This window comes from Tinamus guttatus, unplaced genomic scaffold, assembly GCF_059628265.1.
Source record: "Tinamus guttatus ecotype Peru unplaced genomic scaffold, ASM5962826v1 Tinamus_guttatus_pri_ptg000674l, whole genome shotgun sequence".
In the NCBI taxonomy this organism is placed as follows: Eukaryota; Metazoa; Chordata; class Aves; order Tinamiformes; family Tinamidae; genus Tinamus; species Tinamus guttatus.
In genome coordinates, this window is record NW_028289208.1 from 75539 (window position 1) to 87056 (window position 11518).

General features: G+C 42.7%; 1 protein-coding gene and 1 long non-coding RNA gene across 2 annotated transcripts in view; both read left to right on the top strand.

The window, feature by feature from the left end:
* WTIP (WT1 interacting protein) overlaps positions 1-4287 on the top strand; it is a 72346-nt gene extending 68059 nt beyond the window's left edge. The window contains exons 5-8 of the mRNA XM_010213510.2: positions 224-354; positions 1429-1480; positions 2546-2614; positions 4116-4287. Coding sequence (XP_010211812.2) covers positions 224-354; positions 1429-1480; positions 2546-2614; positions 4116-4268 — 405 coding nt within the window. The 3' untranslated portion in view covers positions 4269-4287. The remainder of the gene's footprint in view (positions 1-223; positions 355-1428; positions 1481-2545; positions 2615-4115) is intronic.
* A 38-nt stretch (positions 4288-4325) lies between these two features.
* On the top strand, positions 4326-5863 carry LOC148591899 (uncharacterized). Its single transcript, XR_015913985.1, has 2 exons — positions 4326-4588; positions 5698-5863. It is a non-coding gene; the product is annotated as an uncharacterized LOC148591899 (long non-coding RNA).
* The last annotated feature ends 5655 nt before the right edge of the window (positions 5864-11518 follow it).

Here is an 11518-nt window from a genome sequence, read left to right on the forward strand (position 1 = left end):
ATTTTTTTCACAGTTCTCTCTCTTTCTACTGAGAGTCTTTTATAAAACTATCGAAACAACAATTTACTAGTTTTAGAAGAGCCCCTGCTGATAGATTTGCAGAGTGGTAATTTTGTCCTAAGTGCATTTCTCACTCACCTAATAAGTGCATTATTAAGAATCGGACACAGCTGGGGAGCTCATGTAATTGTGCATCCACTCATTTTATTGTTTACCTCCTAAGATATTACAGGCCCTTGGAAAGTCGTACCATCCTGGCTGCTTCCGCTGCGTGGTATGTAACGAATGTTTGGATGGAGTCCCCTTCACGGTAGATGTGGAGAACAATATTTACTGTGTCAAAGACTATCACACGTAAGTACACAGATCCATTGCGTGTTTTGAAGAAAATGTTAATTATTGTTACAAGCCTTGCAGTAGTTTAAAAAGCGCCTGTTTGTTCTGATGTCCTATTTGTTCTAGAGTCCCACAGTGCTTTGTGTATTTGTAAGGTATATTGAAGCTGTATTATAGATCCTTTTGTTGGTCCAGAGTGACATAGATGTGTTCCAGTAAGGCTGCAAATCAAACTGTGTCGGAAGGGGTATTTTTCTGGTGGCTGCTTCTCTATTTATTTCACTAATCAAGCCAGGCTAGTTCTGTAAGTGATGGCAGGCTCTGCCGGCTGCTTCTAAGAGTCCAGACTGTGGCAGTGTGTGACCGTGGAGTATATGGTACGTTAACCTGTACAGGACAGTGGACACGTAATTAGCTAGTGGGATTTTAGCCTCACTTGGCAACACATTTTTGAGGTTTAAATGATTGCTCTTGGGCTCTTTTCTGCTCCCTCTCAAAGCTCATGTGAATTAGCTCCTATCAACCAATAATGCAGCTTATGCAGCAAGTGTAAATCACTCTGCGCTCGGCTGTACTGGTTTAATGGACCATGTGGCAAGAGCAGAGTGAATGTTGGCCCAGTGATCGTCATAAAACATAGCTGCGGGTAAAACCAGTTGATTTATTTGGTTTAATAAGTATATCCTAGCCAGTATCAGTCCCTTTTCTATTTAGCAGGGTCACGTCTTCTTGGTTGATGACCATCCCTAAGCCAGGAGCTGCTTTCAGGGAGTCTGTGGTAGAATGTGAATAGCTTTATGAATAAAGGAAAGAAAAAAGGCAGCACATGTAGAAAGCGTATTGGATTGGTTATGACTGGAGAGATCAGGAAGGCCTAAGCAATAAAAAGCTGGGGTAGATCAGCCTCTCTTCCGAATCTTCTTTCCTCAGATTTCAGTAAAATTTTAGAGATGTTTCAAATTGTTTGGTTCTCTACTTTTTGCTAAAAAGAAGACATGGCCTCTTTGGTTCTTTTTTTCTTTTTTCTTTTCTTTTTTTTTTTTTTGGAAGAAGCTTTGACTGTGATTTGAACACTTTCTTCTTGCATCATAGGGTTTTTGCACCAAAATGTGCTTCCTGTAACCAGCCGATTCTACCAGCACAGGTATGTTTTAACATGCACTGACTTGGTACCTCCCTCCTCTTCCTCTGCACAGAGCCAGAGTGTTCATTGCACAGCTTGCACCCTCCACCACTCTGCACATCATGTCATTATTAATTCTTTTACATGGCCAGGTCTCAGCTGCATTAAAAAAACTTCTGAAAGGTGAGCAAGAAATGTCTGCCCTGCTAAAGGGGAGTGAGGAGAAAGGCCCTATCTAAATTTCACTGGTTTTGTGTTTAACAAAGCTCCTTTTCTAAGTGTAGCTGTCCTAATGCTGACTCATCTGATAGTTCCGGGACAGTCTCTACCTCCTTTCCCAGGGAGGTTGTGTAGGTTGGTTCATGACTAGTAGTGCAGGTGCTAACTTGTCCGCAGCTTCACTCAGACACAGTGTACGTCATCTCTGATGCTCTAACCACACCTGGAACTGGAAACAGCGCAAGGAAAAAAATAATGAGCTCTGTCATGAGAGTGGCTCACAAAAGGAGTCTGTGAGGTTACAAGAAGGGTATGGGCTGCTTCTCAGGGGCTAGAACTCATCCAGGAATTACACAACTCCACTGCCCCACCACGCTGAGGCTTTGGCATGTGCACAGAGTGACCTGCCAGACTCGTATGTAAAGCCCTGTGGGGTGCATATGTGTGTGTGTGTGCGCGCGAGAGAGCTGTGCACCAGGATACACTCCTGGAAAGATCAGGCCAGGATGTCCATAAGAGGAAGTTGCCTGATCAGCAGGTCATAGTTCTTTGCTGCTAATTTCCTCAAATCCTGCAGGCCTTTGAGAAATGATTGGATTTCAAGAGAAATTTATTTTGGCCACACTTCCTAAAGGTGCTCGACAGCCCAGATAGGTCAGGTATCCAAGTGCTGCTGCATGCTGAAAACAGTGGTAGAGTGTTGTGTACTGTGGGGACAAAGCCCCGAGCTGTCACAGAGCTGCTCTGCAGAGGGACAGGAGTTTCTGCAGAGAAAGAGCTTCCAAAAGCCACAGGTTAGGCACTAAAAGAATATTGACAAACACAACTCACAAGCCCAGTCTTACACTCTCTGTGCTGTCCAAACAGGGCTCTGAGGAGACCATCCGAGTGGTCTCGATGGACAAAGACTACCACGTGGAGTGCTACCACTGCGAGGTGAGCGTCTGGCGTCTGTGGGAGCGCAGCCCGGGCGGCCCCTGCGCGTGCGCGGGCAGGAGCGGCCCTGCTGCGGGAGGCAGAGTGAATGGAGCAGCCACTTGTTAGCCGAGCTGCAAGTGGTGCTGTCATCTCCACTAGCATGAAATTGGTTTCTTTATTTCCAGTAAACTGATTTCAAAAGCTGGCTGCAGGACACTTACATATTTATGGGGGCAGAGAGACTAAGCTGTGGAATAAGTTTGTTTCAAAGGGAGAAGGGCTGAGTTCAGGCTTAGCTCTGTGTCAGGCAAACAACCTCTCTAATCTGAGATCAACCCCAAAATTCCTCTTTACTGTAGGTTTGTCTGATGCAAAATGCACCTATTGCCTTCCAGCTACCAGTGTGACTTTTGCTGGCTCCAGAAGCAAAAAATGAAGCAATCCTCCTTCCATGCATTCCCGCACAAAAGGACTTTATATAGAGAGTTTTGAAATGAGGAAGAATAGAGCAAAATTCAGGGAATCTTGAAATGTGCATGAACCCAAATGTGAGGAAGAGTCAGTCCACTCAGCTATCTCTTTCTAATGGAGGCAGCGCTTCATAATTTCCTATTAATTTTTAAGATAGTTTGGCAGAGAAAAATCTAAGTATTTTGAAGAGCTCGCTGTGCTTCCCTCCTCCTTCTTCCCCCATCTACTGCTTTGTACAAGCTTCACCTAAGATGACAGCTCCCTCCCCTTCTCTCTGAGTCTATTGACTTTATATTAGAATGTCCCAATGGGGGTTTATTTCTAGTTCTATTTCATTATTCAGCTCCCCATTCTCCTTCCAATTTGAGGCAAATCAAGCTGCCACCACATCTGCCCAGACTGGCAGCGTGCATTACATACAGAAATTAGGGGGTTGGCCATGTATTAAGAGGGGGAGATTGCTGCCTAGCAGCCTCAGATTAGGTTCTCAAACTGTACACACTGAGATACTGATACTTCCAAATACTGCTAGTTAAAGTTAGTGCCGCTATTTTGAGGTATTCAAACAGACACTTTACAAAGGCCCAATCTCGAAGACAACTTAACAGTTTCAGAAGTGGCTGTGTTAAGTTACCATCATCAACTGCTGGCCATGCAAAGCAAGTAATCATTATGGAAACTTTGCTGCTTCCCGTGTTTCTCTTTCTTTTGGGGCCTGTTACAAAGCTCAAGCCAGATAGCAAGTTAATGCTTGGTTGGCTTTTGTCTACTTTGCATCAGCCTTTTCTAGATGCAGAGACCAGAATAGGACTCAGTGAAAATAAATGCTTGACCCAGGCCAAGGTAATGCTATAGATTGTCCTGTTAGATTTCAGTGATGACAGTTTGCCCAATACTCTTAGACAGTCAATGTCCATCTACCACAAACGCTTGAGGTTGCTGCCTTTATAGGTATCAGGGGAAGCTCTCAGGATCATGCAAGACAGTTCAACACTGTTAGGATTTACCTAAACAACTCACTTATCTAGGATGTCTGTTTTCCTTCTAGGATTGTGGTTTGCAGCTCAATGATGAAGAAGGTCATCGTTGTTACCCATTAGAGGGCCACTTGCTCTGCCACAGCTGTCACATTAGGCGCCTTAATATTAAATTGCCATCACATCCACCTCCGAGCTACCCAATGCATGTCACAGAACTCTGAAGGACACTTTCCTTTACCACACGCCCTATAAAAGAGAAGACAGAGAAATCTTAAAAATGACTTTCACATTCCCTTAAAGATGAGATTCCTGTAATAACCATCTATACCAGCTATTTATTTTTTAAAATCAAAGGTGAGGGGTCCTATCTGATCTTGTACATATGCATTCTTTTATCTAGACATTTTCACCAAGACACTGTCTACTTGAACAAATAATATATCACTAAACTGTAATTGTAAATGGCAGCATTTCTAAAAACCCTGGTACAAAGGGCTGTTCTGCACTCCCTTCACGTCCCTTCAATGGAGGTTTTGCCCAGGTAAGCAGTGTAGAATTATTACCCAAAAGTTAGCACCTTATCATATCGCAGCAAGTCCGATAAGATAAATGCTAGCATTTTAGCTAGTTTCACTGCGTTCCGGTCTTAAAGAATAAAGTCTCTTTTTTTTTTTTTTTTTTTTTTTTTTTTAAAACTTAGATTCCCAGAGGTAGTAAATAGGAAAGTAAATTAGTAGTTTTAGCAATGACAATTTTCAGCATGGGTTAAATAGCAGAATTTTATGAATACGCTTCAAGCCAACTTTCCATCCTGCTTGGTTCCACAGTCATCCAAAGGCTATAGCTTGTTAAAGAAATATGGCAGGTATCTCAATATAGAAACTATATAATAGAAGAACATACCCATTTGAAGAGTTAAAAGATTGGTACACGGAGGGTTGTTACAGCTGAAGAAAGTTTCAGACCTCTGTTATTACCTGTCATGTACAAGAGTAGCTATGGTTTCAAAACATATTCATATTGACTTGATGATTTGGCACTTACTAAAAACATCATTTTTAAAACCTGTTCTTTTGTTAATAGGGCTAACAGCCCCTTTGGCTATGCAAAGTTCCACTTGTCTTTATGCTACTTGTTTTATACAAGACACCATTTGTTACCAACCGCTTTACAATTGTATGTTGAAACATAAAAAAGGGGGGGGCAGTGGTTTTGTATTATCTTTGCAGCTTTGTGTTCTTTTCTAGATGTACTTTTGAACGGATTACAGTGATTGTCTTCATTTGAAAACAAAGTACAAGTTAGGAGAAATAATAATTTAGAAAGACAATGGAAACATTGATATTTTATAACAAGTATTAGATGTACATAGAATGTACACACTTTCCTATTTCGCATAAGCTTTTACAGTAACCTCAGAGCTCTGGGGAAATATATGTCTTCCATATAGGAAGTTAGATGAATCTTTTTTATGGTTTGTTTTCTACCATGTGTTGATGATTTACATGCAAATCACACATCTGTATGTTTAAAAAATTCCTTGCATTCTCATGAGAATTGATTCAGCCTTCCTGAATTTATATTTTAAATAAATCCATCATTGCTGTTTTTAACTGTATCCAAAATCACAATAAAATTCTTCTGCTCTAGAGGAAGTGGAAATACGAGACCAGATTCTCAGCATGTGGAAATGGAGACAGTTCCACACCAGCTCACAACAAGTCGAGAATCTGAGGAATCAGTTCTGAAATGGTCACATGTTAAACTCAACACACAGACTGATGGGATGACTTGACGTATGTGGCAACGCCATTGCCATTTAGTTCCTATGTTCCATTGATTTTCTGAAAGCCATTTGTGGTGCTGTTGAAAAGTACAAAGGGCATCCAATAGACACTAATTCCTAAATGGAATAATTAACTCCCTTAACGGAACTGCCTGATAGTCTGGAATTTCCTTTTAGGGGGCAAAGGGAGGGACAGGAAAAAAATTCTCTTAAATATATTTTTTTATCTTAGGAAGAAACAAAGGGTGTATTTTCCTGAACTTTTGCCAGACTTCTTTTGGCCTAGATGCACCTGTCCTACTGAGCACTCCTTGGCAAGTTACATGCTCCTTTAAGCAGTCATTTTGTAATTAAATATACCAGTTTAATATATTTAATGCAAGAGCCATCTTTTGAAGGAGTTACAGTGCAACTCGTGTCGTGTTGCTGCAGTGCAGCCTAGGCTGCCTGGCCTGCAGCAGGGTGAGCACTGGGGGCCTGCCCGTGTTCTCTGAACTTGCCGAGGCTCAGAGTGCACGTGAGCCTCACATGTCCCAGCAGCAGATTCCAACGCAGGAAAGAAATGCCTTGAATTGTATTGTACGGATAGGTCAATTCGTTAAGGTTATTACATAAAAATATCAAATGGAAGGCGCCAGAGCTTCAAGATAAATTTTTAGCACCAGTTACAGTATAATATTTCTCGATTGAAGGAAGCTGCTTTGGAGCACCTCTAGCTTCAAGGCATTTTTACATGCTTGTCCTTCCAAAATATTTTAAGGAAGCCAATTTAAAAAAAAAAAAGTTAAAAGACACAGAGAAGGTTTGGGTCTGCGCCTCTGAGCAGTTCATCCCATGACAGAATTGATATTGAAAAATGCTTTGCTCAACCAGCATGGGAACAAAACCTGTGGAGTTGCAGGAGCCAGAGGTGACACGTTTACTGTGGCTTTCAGACAAGCCCTCTGTCATTCTCCCTTAGTACTTTGCCTCCCTCAGGGGGAAGGTTAGATCTCCACAGCAGCATTACTTTCCAGGGGACAGCACAGGATCTAACGTGTACATACAATACTTTTATTTTTGAAAATGATCATACTTAGAATATTTCATTTCACACGTTAATTTGTCTCTCTTTCTTGTAATTCTACTCAGTTCAAATGTGTTAAGTATCATCACAGGAAACTATTTAAAGCTCAATATGGAATAAGCAATTTGCTTAAAAACAGAAAGCAGCAGTTGTTCTCCCAGTACTTTTCTAGACAGGTGCATTCTGTTCCTGTATAATGAAGTACAGCTTTTCTTTTCCAGCCCTTAATATAGAAATTGGTGCCTGAGTGAAATTTGGCAGTTGTTAATCAAAGAACAGAGAAAAATAAACTAATCCAAAATGATGATGTACTGTGTAGGTTAGGGACAGTTTCTGTACATTTTACCTCCTGTCTGGAGAATTATGTAAATGAGAAAGCTTCTTTAAATGATTTTCTTAAGGCCTATTCTTACCTTAAATCAGTTCAACACAAAGGTAAACTTTCTAGTATTCATTTTATGATGTGATTAGTCAGGAGAAGCCTTGTCTGTGCCCTGAACTTTCCAAGTATTTCCATACAGTTACAGCAGTAAAACTGAGTCTCAGGTGCACAGGAATACACCCTTCCGTGGTGGTAAGGCAGCCTTAACCACCCCGCAGGACGTAGCTGTTCCAGGAGCTGCAGAGTCCCTAGTGCACTGGAGGACAGAGTTCCAAAGCGAGGACCAAAATAATAATTTGTAAACAAAAGAACATCGTGTTCAGATAATTCAGCATTCAAAAGGGGTTGTTTGGGTTTCTTTTCCTTTCATTTGTGCAGGCGCTTGTGTGTATGTGTGTGTGTGTGTGCTGTAAGGTGGTGCTTCAGAAGGAAAGCACGGCTAGAGGAGCTGTTTAAGACCAGGAATTCCAGAGTAGTTAAGTAAACCAAAGCTCTAAAGGAGACAAAAGCTGCTTTCTTGTGTTTCAAGAAAAGTTGAAAAGTTTGTGATTCATCCTGTAACTAATGCCGTAACTAGAGTATATAATTTGACTTAAATTAAGTTTTCATTTGAGAAATATTTTCATTTTCTTTAAAAGAATATAGTTTTCTTCCAAGAACTTGGACCAACATTGATTTCTATTTTGTAGGAAATATATAAATTCCCAGTTTGTATATCATGTAACTAGTTTACATGCTGCAAATATACATTAGTTTAACTATTTTTGTAAATATATCCTTGTAAAACCTTTCAATGTGCTTCTGTCATTTAGTCTTTAGAAATACTTGTGATTTTTGTGTTTCAGTGTTTGATTCCCTTGACTGTTGAAGAAAAAAATTGGGAAATGTAGATTTATTTATCTAAAGAAGCTACTTGCTATCATCCTAAGTTATTTAATATTAAAGTCAGAAGTTTCATTTAACCTTAGAGGCTATAATCTGCTTTTTTTTTTTTTCTCAATAAAGACTTTTTGTAGTTATGTTTGATTTTGCAGTTTGTTGTACATAAGTAAGTATTTTTTCCAGGTGGGCACTAAAGCATTTTCAGGACACCTTTGTTTTGCCTACAGACGTGCTATACTGATAGTAATTGACTGCAGCTGCATGCATTTTGGTCCTCCAGTGCAAGTGTTACTCATTAAGGTCTAAAATATGCCCACAGCTAATGTTTTGCAGCTGCACTTAGAAAAGGATTTAGCCACTCTGGCAATTTTTAATTAAGCTTTAACCAGTCTGGCTAATTCACATGTAGGACAGTCAGTATTGAGGAACACTTCCTTTTTCAGACTCCCATTACTTCTTGGAGCATTCTAGAAGAGAATTGCCTGGGCTATGTATTTGCACAGGGTTTAACACAAAGACCTTGGTCTGGGGAAGTTTGTCACATTTCTTCCCAAGTCACAGTAATTACAGAATCATTAAGTAACAGTGGCCAGAGCTCTGATAGAATAGAGAAGATGCTTTTTAAAGAAGAGAAAAACATATATATTTTACCTTTTTGAAGCTTGTTCCCTCTCTCTTGCATCCAACTTCATGGCACATCTGAGCAGATGGGAGCCTGATCCCATTTACCTTCATACAAGCGGTCCTGCAATAGTAGCTCTGTCAGGTAAGAGGTTTGGCCAGGCTGCTGTCTTTTCTCCAAGACGGTTGCCTAGGGAAGAGTTTCAGAAAAAGTTTCTTTCTGGCTCTCAGTTGTTCTTTAACCTTAAGTGGGTCAATGCCCCATCCCCACAGCTGCCATTTCCAGATGTTCCCAAGCTGACACTTCCATGCGATTCCTCCCTCTCCTCCAAAGGTGTCTGCTACAGCTAAACCACTGGCACTTTGCAAGGACTGGAGCGCAGGACCCATGTGGAAATGACGCTTACTCGTGGCTATCACACAGTGGCTATTTTGACAGATTCCTCAGTTGTGACTTCTCTTGCCTAGTTAGAAAAAGAATTGGACTGCCACAACTGTTTGAGGAACACAGTCTGCACTATTGTGCTTTAAAACAGCTGTACCCCAGTTCCATAAGGCCTTTAGATGCTTCAAATGCTATTTCCTTAGCCTCTTATTTTTTTTTTAAATTCATTCAAATGAGTAATTCATGTCTGCCATGGGAAGGGGAAAAAAAAAAAAAAAGAGCTCAGGTGGCCCTTGCTCTAGGAAAGGGCCACAGCTCATTTGTCCTAGTAGCAGCCCCCAACCCTCCCCTCCAAAAAACTCTCCCACATATCAACTTACTGTGTACATTTTATGTAACATTCTAAACTTACACAATAAATAAAAAAACAAATCCACTTTACAGTGTGAGCTGAAGGGCTGCTGTGCACCAAGAGCTCATTTTAAGCAGAAATAAACCACATGACACTCACTGATGAAGGATTACAATGTATTTTAGATGTATCCCAATATTGGAGGCAGGCAATACTGCTTGCACGCAGATAGGGATGTGTCACCACAATTCCCTATCTGGCAGGGTCCGTTATTCCTGCTCCCTCACCAGCTAAAAGTTAGTTACTAACTACCCCAGCTCACCGGTGAGGAGCCCCTCCTGGCTGGCGTGGCAGGTACTGCCCAAGGCCGCGCTCTGAGCCCTGCAGCTCAGGAGGCAGAACGGGCACCTGAGCTCTGCCTGGCACGCTGGGACTGCGGCCCGTGAGCCTGGGCCCGGCCCCTGCCACGCCGCTGCCCACCAGCCCTGCGGCCGCTGCCTGTCACTGCTGCACCAAGGCACGGGGCAAGGGGCAGCTGCCCAGATCCTGCCTGTTGGCTGCTCAGGTGAAAATGCTGCGTGTTGAGCTAAAATCAAGGCGAGCTGCCATGAGAGGGGTCCTGGAGCCGACCCTGTGCTCGCCAGCCTCATGCGCTCTGACAAGCGCAACAGCTCTGAAGGACATGGGAATGGCACCAGGGGGAGTTTTCCAGTGGAAATATCAGAGTTATTTCAAAACAGATGTTCTTGAGGAGCATATGCAAGTGCCTCCCCCCACAAGCACGAGGCCCGTTCCCAGAGTGCACTGACCCGGCAGGTGTGGCTCAGCCTGCGGAGGCCGGCACGGACACTGCGTGTGTCCCTATGCCAGGCAGGTCCCCCAGCTTGGATGGGGGAGGCTAGCACTGACACGGCACGTGTCCCTATGCCGGCCAGGTTCCCCGCTCCACCCCTGGCCACAGCGCTCACCAGCAGCTCCTGTACCAGGAGCACTTGCAGCGGGGATGCTCTGCTTGTGCCTGCGGCTGCAAAGAACCTGGGAGGGGGGGAGTGTGGCCAACTCCGTGGGAGCTGCTCCAGGTTTCCACTGTGTGACACTTGTTTCTCTCTCTCTCTCTTTTTTTTTTTCCCCTGTAGTAGAAGCTTCGGGAAGGCACTAAAAATAAACCTGTTTGGGTTTTTAGCCTAATCTAAAGACATTTGTGTTGTCTTTCAGGATGGCACTTCGCCCTTGTCCCTACTTGACAACAGATCTTTCAGCCATTAAGAATGTTCTGCATGCACAGAAATATCTCGGGTTATTTTTCCCATAATCAAAAGAAAACAAATCCCAGAGCAGGCCTGGCAGGCCGCTTCCGGCCAGCTCTGTTGCCCCCAGAGACCCATTGCCTTTTGCTGCTGACTTCAGAGGGCAAGCAAGAACATTTGCTTTTGATATAAAATTAGACACTAAAACAAACTGACTTTTTTCCCTCCAAAAAACAAACTCTTAGCCAACTACTTTTAAACACATTCTAAGTAATTTAGATGTAGGTGAGCAGCTTGGCTTGTGTAAGTCAGTATTGATGTTCTTCCCCCTCGTTGTGGGCTCTCAGCATTCCCGGCTAACGAGGCAGGTTGACATCGCGCTGCAGCACTGGAGACACAGCTCAAACGGGAGCACGAGGACCAGGAACCTCTTCCACTGCTGCCGGTTCACGTGCTTCCCGACAAGGACCCCTTGCTGAATGTAAGGTATTGCTGTTAGGAAGAGCCGTGCAGTTATCTACCTCCTTAGCCTATTTTTATCTCCTTAACACCCTCACTTGCTGTGAGAGCTAAATTAACTTTTCAGTTAGGAATAGTAGCACAGTATGGCTACTATTTGTATCCATCTATCTGGTCTCAAATTCTTACTTCTGAAGGCAAAAAGCCAAGATGACATTCCCGTGGACCTACAACTAGAAGGTTGCCAGTAAACACCACCAAATCTTTCAGTACCGCCAAAATCACAGTTTA